This window comes from Gilbertella persicaria (genome assembly GCF_025201335.1).
Source record: "Gilbertella persicaria strain CBS 190.32 chromosome Unknown B0P05scaffold_18, whole genome shotgun sequence".
Taxonomy (NCBI): domain Eukaryota; kingdom Fungi; phylum Mucoromycota; class Mucoromycetes; order Mucorales; family Choanephoraceae; genus Gilbertella; species Gilbertella persicaria.
Window position 1 is genome coordinate 301,551 of NW_026251979.1, and position 20,896 is coordinate 322,446.

The 20,896-nt window shown below is 37.5% G+C and overlaps 11 protein-coding genes across 11 annotated transcripts; 7 read left to right on the forward strand and 4 right to left on the reverse strand.

The window, feature by feature from the left end:
* Window positions 1–294: 294 nt before the first annotated feature.
* B0P05DRAFT_469392 (Squalene/phytoene synthase) lies at window positions 295–1,161 on the forward strand (the record flags this gene model as incomplete). Its single annotated transcript, XM_051574492.1, has 5 exons — window positions 295–339; window positions 392–490; window positions 541–777; window positions 825–980; window positions 1,033–1,161. The coding sequence occupies 5 exons, from the start codon at window positions 295–297 to the stop codon at window positions 1,159–1,161; spliced, it is 666 nt and encodes a 221-aa protein (XP_051435288.1).
* A 427-nt stretch (window positions 1,162–1,588) lies between these two features.
* On the reverse strand, window positions 1,589–2,274 carry B0P05DRAFT_540490 (uncharacterized protein). Its single transcript, XM_051578075.1, has one exon. The coding sequence runs from the start codon at window positions 2,261–2,263 to the stop codon at window positions 1,655–1,657; it is 609 nt and encodes a 202-aa protein (XP_051435289.1). The 5' UTR covers window positions 2,264–2,274; the 3' UTR covers window positions 1,589–1,654.
* Window positions 2,275–3,519: 1,245 nt separating this feature from the next.
* On the reverse strand, window positions 3,520–3,910 carry B0P05DRAFT_540492 (uncharacterized protein). Its single transcript, XM_051578076.1, has one exon. The coding sequence runs from the start codon at window positions 3,893–3,895 to the stop codon at window positions 3,548–3,550; it is 348 nt and encodes a 115-aa protein (XP_051435290.1). The 5' UTR covers window positions 3,896–3,910; the 3' UTR covers window positions 3,520–3,547.
* Window positions 3,911–4,190: 280 nt separating this feature from the next.
* B0P05DRAFT_540493 (uncharacterized protein) lies at window positions 4,191–4,563 on the forward strand. The gene has a single exon (XM_051578077.1). The coding sequence runs from the start codon at window positions 4,205–4,207 to the stop codon at window positions 4,484–4,486; it is 282 nt and encodes a 93-aa protein (XP_051435291.1). The 5' UTR covers window positions 4,191–4,204; the 3' UTR covers window positions 4,487–4,563.
* A 14-nt stretch (window positions 4,564–4,577) lies between these two features.
* Window positions 4,578–5,492, reverse strand: B0P05DRAFT_540494 (uncharacterized protein). Its single transcript, XM_051578078.1, has one exon. The coding sequence runs from the start codon at window positions 5,441–5,443 to the stop codon at window positions 4,622–4,624; it is 822 nt and encodes a 273-aa protein (XP_051435292.1). The 5' UTR covers window positions 5,444–5,492; the 3' UTR covers window positions 4,578–4,621.
* A 302-nt stretch (window positions 5,493–5,794) lies between these two features.
* B0P05DRAFT_586870 (uncharacterized protein) lies at window positions 5,795–8,942 on the forward strand (the record flags this gene model as incomplete). The annotated part of the gene is made up of 2 exons (XM_051582540.1): window positions 5,795–6,404; window positions 6,454–8,942. The coding sequence occupies 2 exons, from the start codon at window positions 5,795–5,797 to the stop codon at window positions 8,940–8,942; spliced, it is 3,099 nt and encodes a 1,032-aa protein (XP_051435293.1).
* A 204-nt stretch (window positions 8,943–9,146) lies between these two features.
* On the forward strand, window positions 9,147–11,099 carry B0P05DRAFT_469544 (uncharacterized protein; the record flags this gene model as incomplete). Its single annotated transcript, XM_051574502.1, has 2 exons — window positions 9,147–9,405; window positions 9,436–11,099. 2 exons carry the CDS (start codon window positions 9,147–9,149, stop codon window positions 11,097–11,099), a joined length of 1,923 nt encoding a protein of 640 aa, XP_051435294.1.
* A 6-nt stretch (window positions 11,100–11,105) lies between these two features.
* Window positions 11,106–12,693, reverse strand: B0P05DRAFT_81205 (nucleoside phosphatase GDA1/CD39). The gene has a single exon (XM_051583869.1). The coding sequence runs from the start codon at window positions 12,273–12,275 to the stop codon at window positions 11,112–11,114; it is 1,164 nt and encodes a 387-aa protein (XP_051435295.1). The 5' UTR covers window positions 12,276–12,693; the 3' UTR covers window positions 11,106–11,111.
* A 37-nt stretch (window positions 12,694–12,730) lies between these two features.
* On the forward strand, window positions 12,731–14,172 carry B0P05DRAFT_571367 (putative glycogen synthase kinase 3 alpha; the record flags this gene model as incomplete). Its single annotated transcript, XM_051581369.1, has 7 exons — window positions 12,731–12,797; window positions 12,839–13,038; window positions 13,085–13,168; window positions 13,224–13,465; window positions 13,511–13,811; window positions 13,855–14,041; window positions 14,087–14,172. The coding sequence occupies 7 exons, from the start codon at window positions 12,731–12,733 to the stop codon at window positions 14,170–14,172; spliced, it is 1,167 nt and encodes a 388-aa protein (XP_051435296.1).
* A 237-nt stretch (window positions 14,173–14,409) lies between these two features.
* B0P05DRAFT_540502 (WD40-repeat-containing domain protein) lies at window positions 14,410–16,264 on the forward strand. Its single transcript, XM_051578079.1, has 5 exons — window positions 14,410–14,647; window positions 14,702–14,907; window positions 14,957–15,062; window positions 15,108–15,408; window positions 15,461–16,264. Exons 1-5 carry the CDS (start codon window positions 14,461–14,463, stop codon window positions 16,107–16,109), a joined length of 1,449 nt encoding a protein of 482 aa, XP_051435297.1. The 5' UTR covers window positions 14,410–14,460; the 3' UTR covers window positions 16,110–16,264.
* A 25-nt stretch (window positions 16,265–16,289) lies between these two features.
* Window positions 16,290–17,827, forward strand: B0P05DRAFT_540505 (X-domain of DnaJ-containing-domain-containing protein). Its single transcript, XM_051578080.1, has 5 exons — window positions 16,290–16,538; window positions 16,583–16,728; window positions 16,792–16,897; window positions 16,957–17,540; window positions 17,587–17,827. Exons 1-5 carry the CDS (start codon window positions 16,310–16,312, stop codon window positions 17,770–17,772), a joined length of 1,251 nt encoding a protein of 416 aa, XP_051435298.1. The 5' UTR covers window positions 16,290–16,309; the 3' UTR covers window positions 17,773–17,827.
* The last annotated feature ends 3,069 nt before the right edge of the window (window positions 17,828–20,896 follow it).

Consider the following 20,896-nt stretch of genomic DNA (forward strand, 5'->3'; position numbering starts at 1 on the left):
GTTGCTCCACTCTCGATCTCGACTTATCACCCAAGCAGCCAAAAGATACCATTCTACTGTCTCGCCCGAGCGTGTCAAAAATGCTGTTGGATACTGTAAAGACTTGGTTAGGTAAAATACTACGCAAAAAAAAAGCCGTACTTCTAACGCTTCAATAGAAAAAGAGACTACGAAGGCTATCTCTCAACACCTTTCTTTCCAGCTCACCTAAGAGACACTCAATATGCTATAAGGGCTTTTAACGTTGAACTAGCTTCTATTCGTGAAAATGTTTCGAAGCCAGAAATTGGTAAAATGAGAATGGAGTTTTGGAAAGATACAATTAATAAGATTTATGCTGTAAGTAAAGATTGTCAAGATGTTTTTTTATTGACTCTTCGATTTAAAAAAGGGAAATCCTCCCGAGCAGCCTATTGCTTTAGCTATTGCAGAAGCATTGAAGACGTCAAAGTTATCAGCCATGTGGATGAAGCGCATTATATCTGAAAGAGTAAGTCTTGATGGACCATTAAAAGAACTCGAATACTGAGTTGATAATAGAGTAGTAATTTAGACGATCACCAATTCATGACAATAAAGGATATGGAAAATTATTCTGAAAACACACAATCCAGTCTATTATACCTTCAACTTGAATCATTGGGTGTCAAGGATGTCAATGCGGATCACGCTATTAGTCATATTGGTAAAATGATTGGTATTACAACTTTCTTAAGATCATTGCCTTTTCATGTCAGCCAAAAGAGACTAGTCTTACCTGCCGAGATTACAGCAAAGGTATGAAATTGCAGGTAGAGGTTTTTCTAAAACTCATCTTGATCTAGTACGATATCATTCAAGAAAATGTGTTCCGTGGAGAAATTGATGGTATGGAAGATGCTGTTTATGATGTTGCTACAGCAGCCTATGACCAGCTATTGACTGCTCGTTCAATCTTGAATCAAGTTCCTGGAGATGCTTTTCCCGCCTTGTTATCAGCTGTATGTTTTAATGAATGTTTTCTGTTTGCTGTGTACTTACTTGTTGTTTTAGGTACCTCATATCAAGTTTTTGGAGAACCTGGAGAAAGTAAATTTCAACATATTTGATGTGAAATTACAAAAGAAAGACTGGAAATTGCCATTGACTATGTACAAAGCTTATAAGACACACAAAATTTAGATATAATCTGCTTTTTTTATATAATAAATGTAAATAATAGAATTGGTTTCTTTTATTTTCCATATAATTAACGAAAGTGAGTGATGATAGAACCAATTGTGCTGTTGTTGAACCGTGGTTTTTTATGAAATTCGTCAGGCTTAATACTTATTTCAGTATTCATTTATATTATCATCAGATTTTTTGTCTTTTACCTTGACAAGCAGAGAACGTAAATCCCTTTCAATTTGAAGGATGTTTTGCGTATACTGCTCTTAAAACAATTTTATGTATACACAAACAAACAAACTAATGTCTGTGCGGTAGGTACGACATGAAACAAGCTGATATTTCTCCAGTTTACGGCTAAAAACGTTCTTTTCAATAACATCTAAGACAAAAATTGAATTCAAATGCTAAACTTTAGTACTGAATAAACGAATGATTTGTTGACAAGCGCATTAAGAAATTTATTGTATATAATAAATAAAGATAGGTTTACAAAAAAAAGGTATTAACGCAAAAGAGCCAAAGTGACATCACCGTGTACTCGAGCCTTAAGTTCAATTTCAACGTCCAAATTAAGATCAAGACGTAAACTAAGAGGGTGTTCGCTTTCGCCGCTACCACCACCGCCGCCGCTGACAGCACCACCAACAGATTTACTTAATTTACCAGCAGTGTCAGTGGCACCATTGACAAGGCCGCCTTTTTGCTTCTTGAGTTTTGTAAGCTGGTTAGGGATCAAGTCTTCTTCTTCATCAGATTCTTCTTCGGAATCTGTCTCGCTATTGTCAGTTTCAGACTCTTCTTCTGAATCATCTTCAGATCCTGTTTCTTCATCTGAGCCAGAGTCATCTTCATCACTATCGTTATTATCGTCGTCACTATCATCTTCATTCTCAGAGTCGGATTGATCTGAATCAGAGTTATCTTCATCCTTCTTTTCTTGTTTGGGCTTTTGTTGCTCTTTTTTAGCAGCACCTTCTTGCTTGTTTTCTTGACCATTAGGCTTCGAATCCTGGGCCTTTTCATTGTTTTTCGACTCTTGCTTATCTTTTGAAGCGTCTTTTAAAGCGTCTTTTGAAGTGTCTTCTTTTGTGGCAGTAGGTTTAGGAGGCATGGATATAAAAAATGAATGACAAAGAAAAAGAGGCCTCACTTTGTTTCTACAACATTTTTATTGAGTTCGGGGTTAACACATCTGACAATATCCACACGTAATGAAAATGGCGCTAAGATGAAAACAATGAATTTGTATCATGTAAACAAATAAGGTAACACAATAAACCTTATTTCGAGTGGATCCCCCTTAAATGACATGATAATCATGTCATCATTTCTGCTTTGTGTAACACTTTTAAAAAGGATAACAACATTCTAGATTAACAACCTTTTATGCATTTTTTTCCTTTTTTCCCCTCTGAATTAGAAAATGATACAAGAACAGAATTCAACATTATCAAAGCAAGGACAAGATAAAGAGAAATCAAAAAAGGACAAAAAAGAAGAGAAAAAGCTAAAAAAGACAAGAAAAAGGACAGGAAAGAAGACCAGGACAAACAGCCAAAAAAGAAGAAATCTAAAGAAGACAATAATTCAACAAAAAAGAGTAGCAAGAAAAAGAAATCAAAAGATAAGCCTCCAATTGAACAACCTGACAATAAACAACAACAGTTAGCAAAGGCTCAGGCAGACAAATTAAAACAGAACGCTGAACAATTCAAAAAACCAGAGTTGGCGTCTAATCCTCAGGCGGGAGGTAGAAATGCATTACGTCTAAGGCTTGATCTTAATTTGGATGCTGATATCAAACTTAAAGCAAGAATCCGAGGTTCTGTGAAATTAACTCTTTTGTAAACCATACTGTAATATATTTAAAATAAAATGATTATACTTGATTCCTTAATTTTCCCAAGAAACTAACGAAAAAACAGTTTTTTCTATACTCGGCTCCCCTCTTTTAAATAGCGATGACATGCATGATAATACATTACAGAATCTCTTACGTACTCTTGTGAGTGTTTCTATGCTAAGGGCGATCATGTGGTACAGACCTATGTTTCGCCCACTGTATTAGCGATTCCCCATAGGCTTACAATAAACCACGCGATTTTTTTTCTATTTCCACATTATTATGGTAGTACTAAACATTCGTCATTTAGACTTGAATTCGTAAATATCTATTGTATTATAATAACATTTGAAATGACATATGCTGTTGCACAAGACCCGTGTTTCGTGAAACATTGCGGATGACATAAATCATTGCCAAGCCAAAAGGGTACAATACTTCGGCTAAATAACGCCTAGTAGGGCACATTCAACAATTGACATATTGTAACTTGGAATTATAGTTTATATTTGTTTATTTATTAGCGTATAACATAACAATAATAATAGTAAATTAAGCCAATAAAGCAAGGGTCACATCACCATGAACTCTAGCCTTCAAGGTAATTTCGACATCAAGATTAAGATCAAGACGCAAACTTAATGGTTGCTGTCCGCCTTTACCACCACCACCTTGTTGTTGTTGTTGTTGTTGTTGGCCTCCTCCAATGACGCCATCAGTTAGCCCTGACAATTGATCTGAAGGAACAAGACTATTGGATTTTGAAGATCTCTTCTTCTTTGACTTTTTACTCTTCTTGTCTTTTGATGAGGATTTTTTCGACTTGCTTGGTTCTTCTTCTTCTGATTCAGTAATTTCCTTTATTTTAGATGGTCTTTCTGCTTCTTTTGTTGGAGCCATGATTGAATAGATGGGTGGTAAAGAAGAAGAAGAAAAAAGAAAATGTAAAAAAAAGTTACTTAGTTTATATGAACAAAGCTAGCAAAAGATAATGGTAAATGACAAAAGAATGACAGCATAAGCCATAATACATGAGGAGATCACCTTATTGTTGCTAGTTTATGAGCTTATTCAAAGCGTTACATAATTTGTGCATCACTCATGTATGTGATTGTGGCACACTATCTACGTCTAGAACAAATTAGAACTAAGGCCTTCTTCTTTAAAACCAATTTCTTCTTTCTTTTTTTATTTCTCTCTTATTCAAACATGTCTCAACAAGAAGCTCCTGTTAAAACCGAAAAGCCAAAGAAGTCTCGTTCCAGCAAGGGAAACAAGGAACAACAAATGATACAGAAACAACAGCAATTGCAACAGCAACAGCAACAGCAACAGCAAGAGCAGCAGCAAGAGCAACAAATACAACAACAAGACCAGAATGAAAGTAGTAATAGTAAAATGCCCAAGCTTCGTCTAGACCTTAATATTGAAGCCGAACTCTATTTAAAAGCCAAAGCTCATGGTGATATTACCTTGACACTTTTATCATAATATTTTCTTATTTTTTCTCTCTGTGCAATATCATATTCTTATCCATCAATAAACGCCTCTATTTTACCCTTTATATATATATATATAGTAGTATTACAGTATAAACAAATAGGTTTTTTATTAATATTATTTTACTTAATCGCGAGGAATATGAATTGAGAAAGTGATACCAGTCTTTGTTGCTTCTACCTTGACGACAATATCGTCTTTTCCACCATTACCAATGCTAATCTTGTTTCCTTCATTATTACCACCATGAACAGTAGATTCTTCGTCCTTGTCAGACTTTTTTGATAAGGAATCATGAATATCAGGAAGAGGTTCGGTATTCAAGTTACCATAACCCTTCATCATATCACCAAGAGGGAGTTCAAAGGAATGGTTAGTACCATCGCCTTCTTGTGTCTTTTCATATTTAGTCTTGATATCATTATAAGTGTCTTGAACTGTATCCTGTACAGTTTGCTTGCTAACTTCTTGTCCTTGGGATTGAGCTTGACTTTCAAGTTCATTTAATCGTTGCATTAATTGACGATTGTATTCCATAATGGCATTCATTGTGCTTAAGGCATCATTGTCTCCTAAATTAAGTTCATCTTCACTGTCCATTGTTTCTTGAGCCTCATCAATAGTCTCCTGTGCTTGGTTCTTGATTTCTTCTGAAACACCTTCGCCTTGGTCTTGAGCCTTCTCCATAGCATCTTGAACAACATCGCCAGCTTCATTCTCAGTTTGATCAGTAATCTCAGTTACATTCTTAGCTTGGTCAGTGACACCATCTTCTTCGAGGGTAGAGGTAGGCAATGCTTTGTTCTTGATTTTTTTTGATTTATTACTCTTCTTTTTAGTGCTTTTAACAGGTTCACCAATCATATCGTCTACAGAGTGCTTTGAAGATTTCTTTGGCTTAAGGTTTTTGCTTGATGACTTCTTTTTCTTTTCAATCAAACTAGACATGGTTAATACAGAAAAGCAGAAAAAAGGAAAAACAAACAATTTGGCTTTTTATGTGATCTATCTGAACTTCAATCCAGTATATATTGTTACCATTACCTCACACATATGTGTTACTGCAACCTTAATTTTTTTCTGAACCTTAATTCTAAATCGAAAACGACAAGCAATGATCTACGTATGAAGTCATGATTTACCGTGGGCACAAAGATCATCCCATTTTGGAGCCCTGGTGAAAGTCTTGGCTATAAAAAAAAGAACTATTTCCTGATCGAAAAAGTATTTTCTACTCCTTATTATAGTAATAAGATTCTCGAATTATTTTTTATTGTTCCATACTTAACTGCTAAAGCTATGAAGAACCAACAAGCAAGTCAACAAAGAGCTGCTGCAGAAGCTGCTGCTGCTAAGCAAAAGAATGATCAACAAGATCAAGCACAGGCTCAAGAAGGGTCTCAGGAAGAACAAAGACAACAAGACACGAATGAATCCGGAGATCAAAATGCCGCTGAAAAAGACACTGGTGACACCAAAGAACAAGGTGAAGAAGGTGAAGAAGAACAAAACGAAGAAGACGAAGAAGAAGAAGAAGAAGAAGAAGAAGAAGAAGAAGAAGAAGATTCTGAAGACGAAGAAGAGTCTGAAGACGAAGAAGACTATGAAGAACTTTTGAAACAAATGATTGGCAAAAAGCTTAACAAGTCTGGTATGGTCGTTGACAAGAAATCTGGCATTGTTCTTGGTAGGCTCGTTGAAGGCAAGCTTAAAAAACTTGCTGGAAAGAAAGTCGGTGAAAATGGTACTATTGTCAATGATAAGGGCAAGGTCATTGGTAAAGTAGAGCCTATCTCTCAAGATGATGACGATGAGTCCTCTGACGATGATGGTGACGAAGATAACGATGAAGAACAAAATTCCAAGGCTCAGGTTGATGATGAACAAGAAGATGAGCCAACTGAAGAAGGTAACTTATCTAATTGTATTCAGATCTTTCTAACTCAATTGATCTATAGTCTTTGAAAAGACCGAGGCTAAAGAAGATGAGGTCGAAGACGACATCAAAGACCCTAAAAAGAAGGCTAAAGAAACTGATGATGCTAAAGATACCGCTGAAGATGCTGCCGATAATACCAAAGATAACGCTGAAGATGCTGCCAGTGGCGTCGAAGGCGCTACCGATGATGCCAAAGATACCGCTGAAGATGCTGCCGGTAATGCCAAAGATACCGCTGAAGATGCTGCCGGTAATGCCAAAGATACCGCTGAAGATGCTGCCGGTAATGCCAAAGATAACGCTGAAGATGCTGCCAGTGGCGTCGAAGGCGCTACCGATGATGCCAAAGATACCGCTGAAGATGATGCCGGTAATGCCAAAGATAACGCTGAAGATGCTGCCAGTGGCGTCGAAGGCGCTACCGATGATGCTAAAGATACCGCTGAAGATGCTGCCGGTAATGCCAAAGATAACGCTGAAGATGCTGCCAGTGGCGTCGAAGGCGCTACCGATGATACCAAAGACACTGCTGAAGACGCTACCAAAGACACTGAAGATGTCGCTGAAGATATTAAAGAAACTGCTGAAGACGCTACCGATGATGCTAAAGTAGACAAAAACGCTACTGATGATGCCAAGAACGCTGCTGAAGATGCCAAGGACACCGTCAAAGACACAGAGAAGGAAACTGAAGAAAAAGCCGAAGACGCTGAAAAGGATGTCAAGGATCTTGATGTTGCTAAAGATGAAGAAAAGCCTTTCAGTCCCAATGACAGTGTCAATGAAGACTCTCCTGAAGTCAAGAAGTCTGGTAAAGTCTTGGATATGGAAGACAACATTGTTGGTTATGTCGATAAGCGTCTTGCTGCCAAGTTTGCTGGTTACAAAGTCAACGCTGATGGTGATATCATTGACCATGACGGCGAAGTCGTTGGTAGTGCTGATATGATCCAACCTGAAGAAGAAGAAGATAAAGACAAGCCCTTCAACCCCAATGACAGTGTGAATGAAGACTCTCCCGAAGTCCGTAAATCTGGCAAGATCGTCGATATGGAAGATAACGTTGTTGGTACTATTGACAAAGAAAAGGCTTCCAAGCTGGCTGGCTTCAAGGTCAATAAGGATGGTGAAGTCATTGATAATGAAGGACATATTGTTGCCAAGGCCAAATTGTTTGAACAAGAAGAGAAGCCCTTCAATCCTAACGAAAGTGTCAATGAAGATTCGCCTGAGGTACGCAAGTCTGGTAAAGTCTTTGATATGGATGATAACTTGGTTGGTTATGTTGACAAGAAGTTGGCACCCAAATTGGCTGGCTTCAAGGTCGATGATCAAGGCAACGTCATTAATAATGAAGGCCATATTGTTGCTAAGGCTGACATGATCAAAGAAGAAGAACCCAAGGAAGAAAAAGAGGAGGATAAGAACAAGCCCTTCAACCCCAATGACAGTGTGAACGAAGATTCTCCTGAAGTTCGCAAGTCTGGCAAGGTTATTGATATGGAAGACAATATCGTTGGTTATGTTGATAAAAAGTTGGCTTCCAAGTTTGATGGTTTCAAGGTCAATGACGATGGTGATATCATTGACAACGAAGGTCATATCGTAGGTCGTGCTGATACGATCAAACAAGAAGAAGAACCTAAGGAAGAAGAAGACAAGAACAAGCCTTTCAATCCCAATACCATGGTTGATGAACACTCGCCTCGTGTCAGAAAATCAGGCAAGGTTGTTGATGAAGACGACAATATTGTGGGTACTGTTGACAAGAGTATTGCTCATAAAATGGTTGATTTCCCTGTTGACGACGATGGCAACATTATCAACCCTGAAGGGCATATCGTTGGCAAGGCTCAAATGATCAAGGAAGACAAGGAGCCTAAGGGAGACCCTGAGGAAGAAGAATACCGCAAGATTGCTGACCAAATGTCTACTTGTATTCAACAGTCTCTTGATAAGATCAAGCCTATCCTTAAGCGCATTACTGAAACCATTGATGAAGAAGAAGCCAAGCCTCAAAAGGAACGTGATGAACAAAAACTGGTTGATACTGTTAAACCATTGATTGAACAAGGCTCTCAAATTCTTGAAGAAGCTAATGGTGCTATTCGTGGTCTGGATCCTACTGGTCGTATCGCTAAGAAGGCTCAATCCAACACTTCCAACAGAAAGGCTTCTCCTGAAGAATATCACTTGGCAGATCTTTTGGCTCAACTCTCGGGTGAGGTTACTACAACCATTGACAGAGCCAAGAAGAAGATTAGAAACATGCCACACGCAAAGAAAGAACTTAGCCCCTTATGGAACATCTTGCAAAGTCCCTTGCTACAAATTCTTTCTGCTGTCGGTCTTTTATTGACTGGTGTTCTCGGTCTTGTAGGCAATATTCTAAATGGTCTTGGTCTTGGTTCCATTATCAATTCTCTCTTAGGTGGTATTGGTCTTAACAAGATCCTTGAAGGTTTTGGTCTTGGAGATGCCTTGAATTTGGGACGCAAAAAGAACTAATCATTTAACATAAGCAATTTGATATGACTCATTTTTTTTATTCTTATTAATAATAAAGTACTCTCTTTTACCTTTGTTTATCAAAACTCTATTCAAATGCATTTGATTCGTCTAGAAAAAGCGTAATCTGAAGTTAAAATGCTGTAGTGAGTCAAACTTGATCTTTTCTCTCTTTTCTATTTATTTCTTTTTTATTTTACTGATATGGCAAAAAAAAGAAATACAAATGACAAGACAGAAGAAAAACCAAGAACCATTTACGATGATATAGAATCACTTCAAGTAACATTTTATGAAATAGAATCATGGATAGAGAAAACCTCACCACTTTTAAATCGCATCTCAAAAGACCTTGATAAAGCGTCTACCCATTTTGTGAAGCATAAAAAAGAGTCTCCAGAAGAGCAAACAAGGCAACTTGAACAGCATCTATTTCAACTTCAACAAAAGAATTCATCCACTAGTACAGCGCTGGTCGATAGTAACAAAAAAGATAATACAATGCAATGGTTGCTATCGTTTCAACCAGGCAATATGTTGAGACTAGATACGAACATCACAAGTGTAGAGCAACTCATTCAGGCAGTACAACAGATAAGATTACTGCAGGCTGGTGATCCTACTCCACAAGCAAGCAGTACGACCTCCACTTCCATCACATTAACAGACGAAGACGATACAATTCTCGAACTACTTTGTTCTTCACCAAGTCCATCGTATGATCTACCTCAGGACGCGTCTTCGCTTGAGTTCTGGCACAATGTGATCGGTCGACGTCCCGAAATCTATCTGGAGAATTACAATCATTGTCGAATGAATCTGAACGGTCTGACAAAAAACATCTCACCTGCAGGCATGAATTATATTGGACAAGTCTTTTGGGACTGTCTGCACCCCAAATTTTCTTCCAATTGGCATTCGTTCTGGGAACGATCAGGCGACCCAAAGCGTAACCAAGTTTGCACAGACGCTGGTCTTGCTATGATGTTTCTACATGTGATGCGACATGATAAATATATCTGTGAAAATGCACAGGAAATTGCTGGCTTTTATTATGACCGTGCACGGAATGAGTTGATGGAGTCGTTTGATGAACCACCAGATCATTCAACCATGGAAGCCTTGTTAACCATGTCCATGTTCTGTATTATCTGTAAACGGTATTCTCAAGCAAGAATCTATATTGGCCTCTCTCTACACGTGGCATTTGAATGGGGTATTCACCGTATAGCCAATTTACCAACTGACGATCTAGCCTTACGCAAACAATACCTCAAGATGTTCTTGATCTTGTGTTACAATGACTGCACTTTATCTTGTCATACAAGCGAGGCAAGCATCATCAATGAATCTGAAGTGGATATCAATCTCTATGAAATTATTACACTGAATCAACAACTGCATGATCCTCAACAAGTGTGTGATTTCGAATACAACAAAATGATTGTCAAAGACACTTATTTTGTCTATGCTGTTGAATTGTTTCGATTTTATAACAAATGCGTTAAACTAACTGAACGCGGTGCTTCTATCAAACAACTGTTGGCTGAAGAAGAGCATCTCAAGCAATGGAATCAGTGTATATCAGAAGCCTTTCGTATTGATGACCATGATTATGAGCGGCTGGAACAGCTCAAATTAAACAGAGAAAGACAACACGATATTACTGCAACCATGGACGCAGATGCACTTCAAGCACATGCAGCCCTATTGCTCAAGATCCAATGTGAGACAACTTGGATTGTATTGCACAAGGCTGTTCTTAGCAGCATACGACGTTCCAGAAGCAAAAGCCCCCCTTCCTATTATTTATCAGAACAAGAAAAGCGATCAAGTACTGTGTGTACGAATGCAGCTGATGCTGTGATTGAGGTATGCGAAGTCTTGACACGCTGTTTTGGTTGGTGTGTCTTTCAGCTCACACCTAATTGTCTCTATCATGCTTCTACTGTGTATTGTGGCAATGCTTTAATTAAGGAAGATGTGACATTAAGAAGCAAGGCACAAAAAATGATTTATCGTCTCATGCGAATCTTGAAAATCAGTAGTTTAATCTACAAAGGGTTTCCTGATGACTTGACAGCAAGTCTATGTGAATTCCTAAAGATGCAAGATTTACATAATGAAATAGAATGTCCTTGCCATGATACCCTGTAAAAATTTTTATTGTTAATAACATAACTGGTTGTCATTCATCATGGCAATAGAAGCGCCTAAACACCATCCTGTTTCTGCATCTTGTATTTTTTGAGCTGTGTGTACAATGCGTTCAGGAGAGATATCATAGCCAATTCTTAAAAGGGCATGGGTATAAGTCAAGTCAAGACAGTAGTTGGGGTCTTTTCGAATCACACGAGGCGCATTGGGTATGTGTCGAAACAACTCTAAATCACCACGACAGACGCGTTCAGAGAGTTCACCTAATTCACGCACAGTGAATTGGGATGGCATACCCAAAGGTTGAGTCAAGTCATAAAAGTAAGAAAATACATATAAATCACGACCCAAAAAGGCCTCTTTCAATGGAGGTTGATAGACACCATCAAAGGCACAAGGTGTGAGTGGACACGTCTTTTCTTTTTCAAAGATCTGTTCAATCACAGCTCGACAAGCAGCATGACCTGCATTTGTGCCTATCAATTGAACTTGTCTTGTATCGTTGCCTGAGGTATGGATCATTTCTGTATAGTTGTCAGGTAGACATGGGTGATAGACACTGCTGTCTGATGTCCATAGATCAGCCATGGCTTGTTTAATTCGTTTTCTGGCTTCATTCAGACCAAATCCAAGATAGGAGTGTTGGTATAGATCATATTGTTGATGTGCATAGTCTAGTTGATAGACATGTTCACCTGGTACCATACTGTCTGGTTCAAACACAATCTGAGTAGAAGCACCACCCAAGTCAAATGTGGCTGCAGACTGTTCTGTTGGCTTGAGTTTGCCCAAGAGATAGTTGACTGTGATCCAAGCATAGACACCTTCTTCTTTACCGTCCATGATACTCACATCTGCTACATGGAATGGATAGTGTGCTAGTTTGTCACGCACTGCCTCCAAGATCGAGGTACTCTTGTCTGTACCTAACAGACGTAAACCAGCTGTTGCCTTGACAGCAATGGGAGTACAGGCTTGCATGGAGTCAGGCACACTCTCAAGTGCTATTTGCAACAAGGAATCTAATGAATCAGCAGCTAAAGAAGGATCATCAGCAAAAGAAGAGAGACCTGGCCTAAGCATGTGAAATACTTCATTCTCTAGTTCAGGCTCTTGTTTACAATGATTGAATTTATAGACATGAACACGTGATCCAGAAGAACCAGCATCTATCATGACAGCGTATTGTACAAGTGGTTTCCCTGGATACGGAACAGTACAATGGTCTGATGGCGAATCTTGTTGTGTACCACGTATTAGAAAAAAATAAAATAGCTACTTTATTACCTTGGAACTGTCTAAAAGAAGGTGTGGATAAGAATAACCATGCAAATACAAGGCAAGCAGACACAAGTCCAACTATTGTCCAGACACGCTTTTTATTTGAAAAAGACATCTTCATCTTGTTCTGTTGTTGTTGCTGCTTTATTTGTATTGAACTCTGTCGCTGATGAAGCGAAGAAGAAGGTAAAGGTGAATATTCTACTTGTGCTGACAAAACGATAAAAAAAGAGGATTTGAAGTAGAAAGAAAAAAGGTTTTGTTATCAATCACCAATAAAAAGGCCTTGAAAAAAAAAAGGATAAAATTCTTTCTTTCTCTTTTTCTTAAAAAAAAAAAAGAAGAGTTACATGAATCAACAACCACAAAACAGAATAGAAGAAAAGAAAACAAACTTGGCAAGACCTTCTGTTCCAGGTAAAGAAGTAATCAAGAATAAAATGATGTTCATGAAATAGGATCTCCATTACCAACCCATCCATTGAGACATGTCATTGTAGCAGCCAAGGATGGTCAGACTGGACAAGACATGAAACTACATTATACACATGAAAAAGTGATTGGCAATGGGTCATTTGGTGTTGTCTATCAAGCGAAATTGATGCATAACGGTGAATATGCAGCTATCAAAAAGGTATTGCAGGATAAACGATTTAAGGTAAAATAGATAGACTTCAATTGGCAAATTACTAACAATAAGAAAGAACCGAGAATTAGAAATGATGCGATTAATGTATCATCCCAATATATGTTGTTTGATTGCTTATTTCTATAATCAAGGTGAAAAGGTAAGCAAGAACAACACTAAAGCAGGGTATGTTATTAAGTGTCCATATATATTAGAAAGATGAAATCTTTTTGAATCTAGTGATGGAATATGTGCCAGAGACTGTTTATAGAGTAGCGAGACATTATGCCAAGATTAGACAACCTATACCCATTTTGCAGGTCAAGATTTATATGTATCAACTATTTAGAGCATTGGCTTATTGTCATAGTATTGGTATCTGTCATCGAGACATTAAACCACAAAACCTGTTATTAGAGCCTATCAGTGGCATATTGAAACTATGTGATTTTGGAAGGTAAAGAATGATATACACAATAGGATGCTGAATTATCATCATTAGTGCAAAGATTTTGAATTCAGGGGATTCAAATGTATCTTATATCTGTTCTCGGTATTATCGTGCACCCGAACTTATTTTTGGTGCAGCTGAATATTCTATCAAGATTGATGTTTGGTCTGCTGGTTGTGTGATGGGTGAATTGTTGCTAGGACAACCCTTGTTTCCAGGGGAAAGTGGCATTGATCAACTGGTTGAGATTATCAAAGTATTAGGTACTCCTTCAAGAGAACAGATTGAATTGATGAATCCAGATTATCATGATCATAAATTCCCTTTGATTAAACCACACCCTCTTGAAAAGGTAAATTTAAACAGACAGTGATTCTGTTCTTATGGCTCTATAGATCTTTAGACTAAGAACACCGCCAGAAGCCATTGGTTTAATGTCAAGCATCTTACAGTACAATCCACTAGCAAGACCAACAGCTATAGAAGCGCTTGCACATCCATTTTTTGATGAACTACGTGATCCTGACACAAAAATGCCTACAGGAAAACCACTTCCTCCTTTGTTTAATTTCACTACTGAAGGTAAGTGAACATACAGTCAATTCCATTTCTCACATCTATGATCAGAATTAGCTATTCAGCCAGAATTGAATAAGAAACTTGTTCCACCCCATTGCTATGATGAACTAGCCTCAAGAGGCATTCATATTTAAAATCTAGTTGTAAATAATCATACTATTAACCCCTGCTTCTTTATTTTTAATTGAAAAAGATGACTCAACACTACTGAGAGTGTATTTCCATTGTCTCATATATGGCTAATTGCAATGGGGGGAGCGTATCTTTGGAAGAGAGATGCAGGCATGTCTTGATAATAAAAGAAAGAAGGACAAGACATACTGTTTTTAAGCCTATGCCTAAGAATCACCGTCACAGATTGACTGTCCTTATTTTTTTTTTTTTTTGAAATCTTTTTTTTTTTTCTTGTTTCACCTTACAACATGTCAAAACGTCAAGCCGATCCTTCTGATTCAAGACAAAATAAAACTACTGCCTTTGGCAACGGCGTCTCGAGACATGCTGAAGAAAAGAACGAAATGGGTGAATTTGAAGATGCCTGGGAAGATGAAATGGAAGAAGAAGAAGTAGTCGAAAGTATGGAACCTGAAGCAAACGATAATGAAGACGGTAAGATCCATAAACTCGACTCTCTTTTTTTCTGCTTTTACTTATAATAGATAGGCATGGATGTGGATATGAAGGAAGACGATGACGAAGAAGAGGGCGATAAAAACTTAAAGTTATATTTGCCCGGTCAACCTTTAGCAGAAGGTGAAGTATTGGAAGCTGATCCCTCAGTGTATGTCATGCTTCATAACCTTGATGTGCGTCTTCCCTTTCTGAGTTTTGATATTTTGGAAGACAAATTAGGTGAAGAAAGAAAGAATGTAAGTTTTTTTCTAAGAGCGAAGGGGAAGATTAAATATGGATATATAGTATCCTGCTACTGCTTATGTTGCTGCTGGTACTTCTCTTCCTGGTGATCGTAACAATGAAGTTTTGGTTATGAAGATGTCTTCTTTACACAAGACTCAACAAGATGGTAAGTCATGTCTTTGAGTTTAATTGGAATACTCAACTCTTATAGACTCTGATGATGAGGATGATCCCGATGCTTTAGATGAGGATCCTGTGCTTGAATATAGATCTATTCCTCATGTTGGTTGTGTGAATCGTTTAAGGGTTATGCCCCAACAACAAGATAGACACATTGCTGCTACCTGGGCTGAAACAGGCAAAGTACATATTTGGGACTTGACATCTGCAGTAGCCAGTTTAGAAGTAGCAGGAGCGCCTTCTCAAATGAACCAAAAGCCTTTATTTAACATTAACAACCATGGTCGTGAAGAAGGTTATGCTATGGATTGGTCCTATCTTGATGCTGGCCGGTAAAGTATAACAAGGAAGAAAGGAGGGGAGAAGACTAACAGCTACCTATAGTCTTTTGACAGGTGATAATACAGGTCGTATTTTCCACACAACAATTACCCCCAGTGGTATCAATACTGAAAATGTCGCTTTCAGAGAACACAAATCATCTGTTGAAGACCTTCAATGGTCTCCTACTGAACGCAATGTGTTTGCTTCTTGTTCTGCAGACCAAACAGTCAAGATTTGGGACACACGTAACAAGAAGCGCGCTGCTGTTGGTATTCATGCTTCTCATTCTGATGTCAATGTGATTACTTGGAACAAGAAGGCTTCTTACTTGTTAGCTAGTGGTCATGATGATGGTGTCTTTAGTGTATGGGATTTGCGTACATTTAAGGGCAATCAACCTACACCTGTGGCTACCTTCAAGTGGCACAATGGTCCTATCACATCCATTGAATGGCACCCTACAGAAGAATCTGTATTGGCTGTTTCTGGTGCAGATAACCAATTGACTTTATGGGATTTGTCTGTTGAACCTGATACAGAACAAGAAGGCCGTTTGACTAACGATGGTGTTGAAGTGCCTCCTCAATTGTTGTTTGTTCATCAAGGTCAAGAAGATATCAAGGAATTACATTTCCATAGACAAATACCTGGTTGTGTTGTTAGCACAGCTAGTACTGGTTTAAACATTTTCAAAACTATCAGCATTTAGAATTTATGTACATTTCTTTATATCATTTCTTTCTTTTTTTTTATATAATACATTTTCTCTCTCTATATATAAAAACGAGTGTATTACACAAATGGCTTGTATTATTATTATTATTTTTTTCTGATTAAAAAGGCGGTCTCTCTTTCTTTCCTTTTTTCCCTTTTTCTCTTTTTTTTTTTTTTTTTTTTTTGTTATACAATATGACAAAAGTATTTGAGTCAAGAAAACCAGAACCTTATATCAAGACTTCTTGTCGAAAATGTATTACACCTATTGAATTTTTACCTGAAGGACAAACAGTGGGTCAAAAAGTATCCGTCAAGTGTTGGGCTTGTGAACAAGTCGAGACATACACAGTGACAGACGCCAATGAAGCACACACAAAACCCAATCAAAACAAATCAAAACCTAACCGAAGAAAAGGAACCGGTAAGCAACAGCAGTTGTTTTTTTGTGTACTTATTTTCTTTAAGATGAAAAACCAGTGTCTACTGAATACTACGAACTATTGGGTCTCCAAGTCACTGCAGATCAAGATGAAATCAAGAAAGCATATCGTAAAATGGCTATCAGATTCCATCCTGATAAAAATCAAAATGATCCTACTGCGGAAGACAAGGTAAGAATAATAATAATAAAAACTATGATTTAGGATGCAGCTCTTATTTATGATATGTGTTAGTTTAAACGTATTTCTGAAGCCTATCAGATCCTTTCAGATCCTAAACTAAGAAAACGATACAATGAATTTGGTGAAGAAAACGGAGTGAAACCTGATGGAGGATTTGGTAAAAAAAAAGAAAGAAAAAGAGAGAGAGGGCAACACTAAACTCATCTATAAAATTAGTTGATCCTGAGGATTTCTTTAAACAATCATTTGGTGGAGATCGTTTTGTGGACATTATTGGTGAGATATCAATTGGAAAAGATATGCGAGAAGCACTCGAGACAGCAGAAGAAGAAAATGAGGACCGCGAATTGACACCGTCTGAAAAAGCAGAAAAAGAAGCACAAAAAGCAGAATCTGAACAAGAACGCAACATAGTGCGTGCCAAACGCATTGAAGTGCTTTGTGAAAAATTGATTCATAAACTGGACTTGTACAAATCAAACAGTGAACAAGAATTCATCAACACAATCAAGAAAGAAACAGAAGATCTCAAATTGGAAAACCATGGTGTTGAACTATTGCATGTGATTGGTAACACGTACAACTCTAAAGTAACTCAGTACAGCAGCAGGAAGTCTGTGTTTGGTTTGGGTGGCATGTATTATAGTCTTCGAGAAAAGGGTTATATTTTTAGTCAAACAGTGGGCACATTGCGTACTGCTTATGATTTACAGTCTACATTTGGTGAGCTTCAAAAAGCAGAAGAAAAGGGATTGTCAGAAGAAGAGAGAGCAAAGCTGGAAGAGGCTGCTGCTGCCAAAGTAAGTGTGTGTGTGTCTGCATGCTGTGTTACTCAAGTCTATCTAGGGTTTAGAAGCCATTTGGAAAGGATCCAAATTGGAAATTGAAGGTGTACTACGTGATGTTTGTGATGAAGTTTTGGGAGACACAAAATGCTCTAAAGAAGAACTTGAAAGTCGTATTCGTGCACTTGGTTTGATTGGAACAATCTATCAAAGTGTGGTTCCTGAAGAATTGCCCAATACTAAATAAAAGTGTCTTTAGTTGTACATATTGGACTGTATTTGTTCTATCTTTTTGTCATAAGAGCTATTGTTGAACACGTCCGCAAAATCCTTGGTTAGTAAAACATATAATGTTATACATTCAGCTTTCTTAAAAACCTAAAAGATGAGCAGAAATTGTCAATATCCAATGTGTAGTTTTTGAATAAGATCATCGGAAACCGATAATAGACTATTGTCAGTAACCACTAAGGTTGATATCAAAGACCTGTCAGGTTGCATTGATAATGCTTTTCATTGAACATGGTTATTATACATTATTAGGTTCTGTGTATATGCATTACATAATCATTTTTAGCGTACAACATTTGTGTGACATTCAAGCTGTCAAGCAATAAATATGTGTCATGCATAGGATGAATACCTATCATAGCTTCAGCCAGACTTGAAATGCATTTCCCGTAATTTCAACATAGCTTTCCGGCTCTCTTAAAGAAAGCTAGGAACTGGCTAGTTCATTATACTCATTTGTTGGATTCTTTAGGCTGAGTGATATATCACTCGGCTAGATAAAAAGGGGGCTTCGAATTGGTTGTTAAAGCAAAGATGAATACACAAGTATTTAAAATGAGTCACTTTCTTTCCAAGATGGATTGCTTCTCCTAAGAAAAACTTAATTTGGCCTAAATCAACAAAGAATGTCCTGATTATTGGTAGCTTGCCTTCCGATCTTAACATTACTGGCTAATATGATTGACAATTGATGAACAATCGTATCGGTAAAGGCTATTTTTTCCGCTACTGCACAAAAAAAAAACAAAAGACAGTCGATGTATTATTGAACGTCTGTCGTAATAGTCGCGTTCAAGTCAAACGCATCTTGAATGCTTTAGAAGAAGATGGCAATGCGAAAAGGGTCCAATTGTACACAAATGATGGTTTGCTATATATTCGCACGTATAATCAAAAACACTCTTTTCAAGGGTCAAACTCAACTATGCCAGAGCCTCATATCCTTGCCACAAGAAGTATCAGGAAAGATTAATAGTAGTAGCAGCCATGGAAGCCCTCTCAAAAAAGTTCGTTGAAGAACAAAAGGCAGAAAACAGGAGGATGAATGGGAAAAACTGTTTTACAAAAGGACGAGAGGCTGATTTCTTAAAGAACTATGCCAATGCTCAAAGTCTCAAGAGCATCTATAATAGTATGACAAAAATAATAATAAACAAGTTGTTATGTTGTCATATTTTTTATACTGTGCTTCTGCCTAGTTTTTTTTTTTTGAAATTTTAAGTTGTTCTACTTTTAGAATAATAGCAATATTGTTATTCAAACAAGAGCAAAAGACATATCAACTTAAGGCTAATGAAAAAATGCTTCATAGATTTGAATCTTGTTGTATGTGATGTGCAATATAACTTTATGTAAAAGCCTTTCAAATCCATACAATGATTATTTCTAGTAAATGAACAAATGACTATGCATGAAGTCAATGTCTGTTATAAATATCTTTGTAGAAATGATATAATGAAACGATAATTATTGTATGCCATAGTCTTACCATTGGCGATCAAATGTTACATATATTTATCTGAATTTTGGCGAACGTAGCAGTTAAAGTAGATATATCAGCCAAAGAAATATCACAAAAGACTAACAGTAACAAGAAAGAGATGCTTTAATTTATGTGTATAAACTTTTATTAATGGGTAGATTTTTTTTTCAACAGTGTATGCTATTAAATCATACAAATAACATTATAGTTTTTTTAAGCTGGACGCATTTTGACTATGAAAAAGTGAGTGATCGAATTGGAGTAGTAAATATATGGTTACCTATGTCATATTTTAATGCGTTTGCCGTAGACTACCTGTCGTGTAGTGTACAACACATAGATTCGCAATGCTTTGACATTTTTTTACAAGTAAGCATATTTTTTAGTCTGAAATTTTACTCGAATAAGCAATTTATTTGTAAATTAACTACGCTGGTAACAGAGTCAACAGACAAATGAATGTTTCAGCAGTGAGAAAGATAAAACCCATATAAACCTTTGTCTTTTTCTCGGGCATATAAAAATAGCATAAAGCCTGTTTATGTAACCGCGAATGCTCTAAATGCCTACGAATAATATTCAATAACATATGAGGTCCATTTGGAGTTGATTTGAACTAAAAAAAGCGATTTGTAAAATTCAACCAAAAACTTTTTTTTTTTTGTAAGGGAGACTTGCTCCAATTTTATTTTAAGTCCTTTAGACGTCAAAAGAGTGGAAGAAAAGACTGTGGTATTATAAGAACTAGACTAAGGAAAGGGAAATGAGCCTATGGTAGAAGAAATTGAGAAAAGAATAAGAGTTTAAGAGAGCTTGATAGATACTTGAAATGGAGAGAACATCATGAGTAGTGAGAGAGGCACTGGAAAGGAAAGCGGAGGAGAGAATTTACGGTTCATAATCAAGGCGGGATTCATCTTGCAGCTTATTTGCTAAGCGGAAAACCGCCTTGGTTATAGTTTTGGAGAGGAATGGGTTTTCAGAAAAAACAGATTGCCAGTGAGATTGCCAGAGGGCTAGAGCAGTGCATGCAAAGATTTGGAAGGTACTTAAGGAAGGAAAATGGAGGAGAGAAACACGAGGGATAACAACCCGAAGGAGGAGGACTTGACGTAGGAGATTGACCGAAGGTGCATGGATGTTGGGATTGATGTACTTGGAGAAGACATGAGACCAAACAGCATACTTGGTAGGGCAGAGGAAATAAAAGTGATCAAGGGTATCAATGGAAGTAATGAGATTTGAAGGACAGTGGATACAAAAGTTATTAGGAACTGTATGGGGCATAAGACGATGTAGGTGAAAACGGTTCTTGACTTTGTTGTGAAGCATCCTGTAGAGGACATTGCGAGCAGGGAGAGGGATCTTGAGAGACCAAAAGCGTTTCCAGTTAGGCGATAGGCGGGGATCAGGCGGTATAGGAGGGGAGGAGCTATGGCATAATTTACGATAAGAATGAGTGGAAGATGTAATGGGGAATTGAGAGTATGTAAGGGTTGAAATGAATGACTGTAAATCAGTGGAGCTAATGTGAGAGGTTGAAGGAAGAATAGAAGAGGAAGAAATACGAGGAGCAGGAGAAAAGAGTGACAGGACA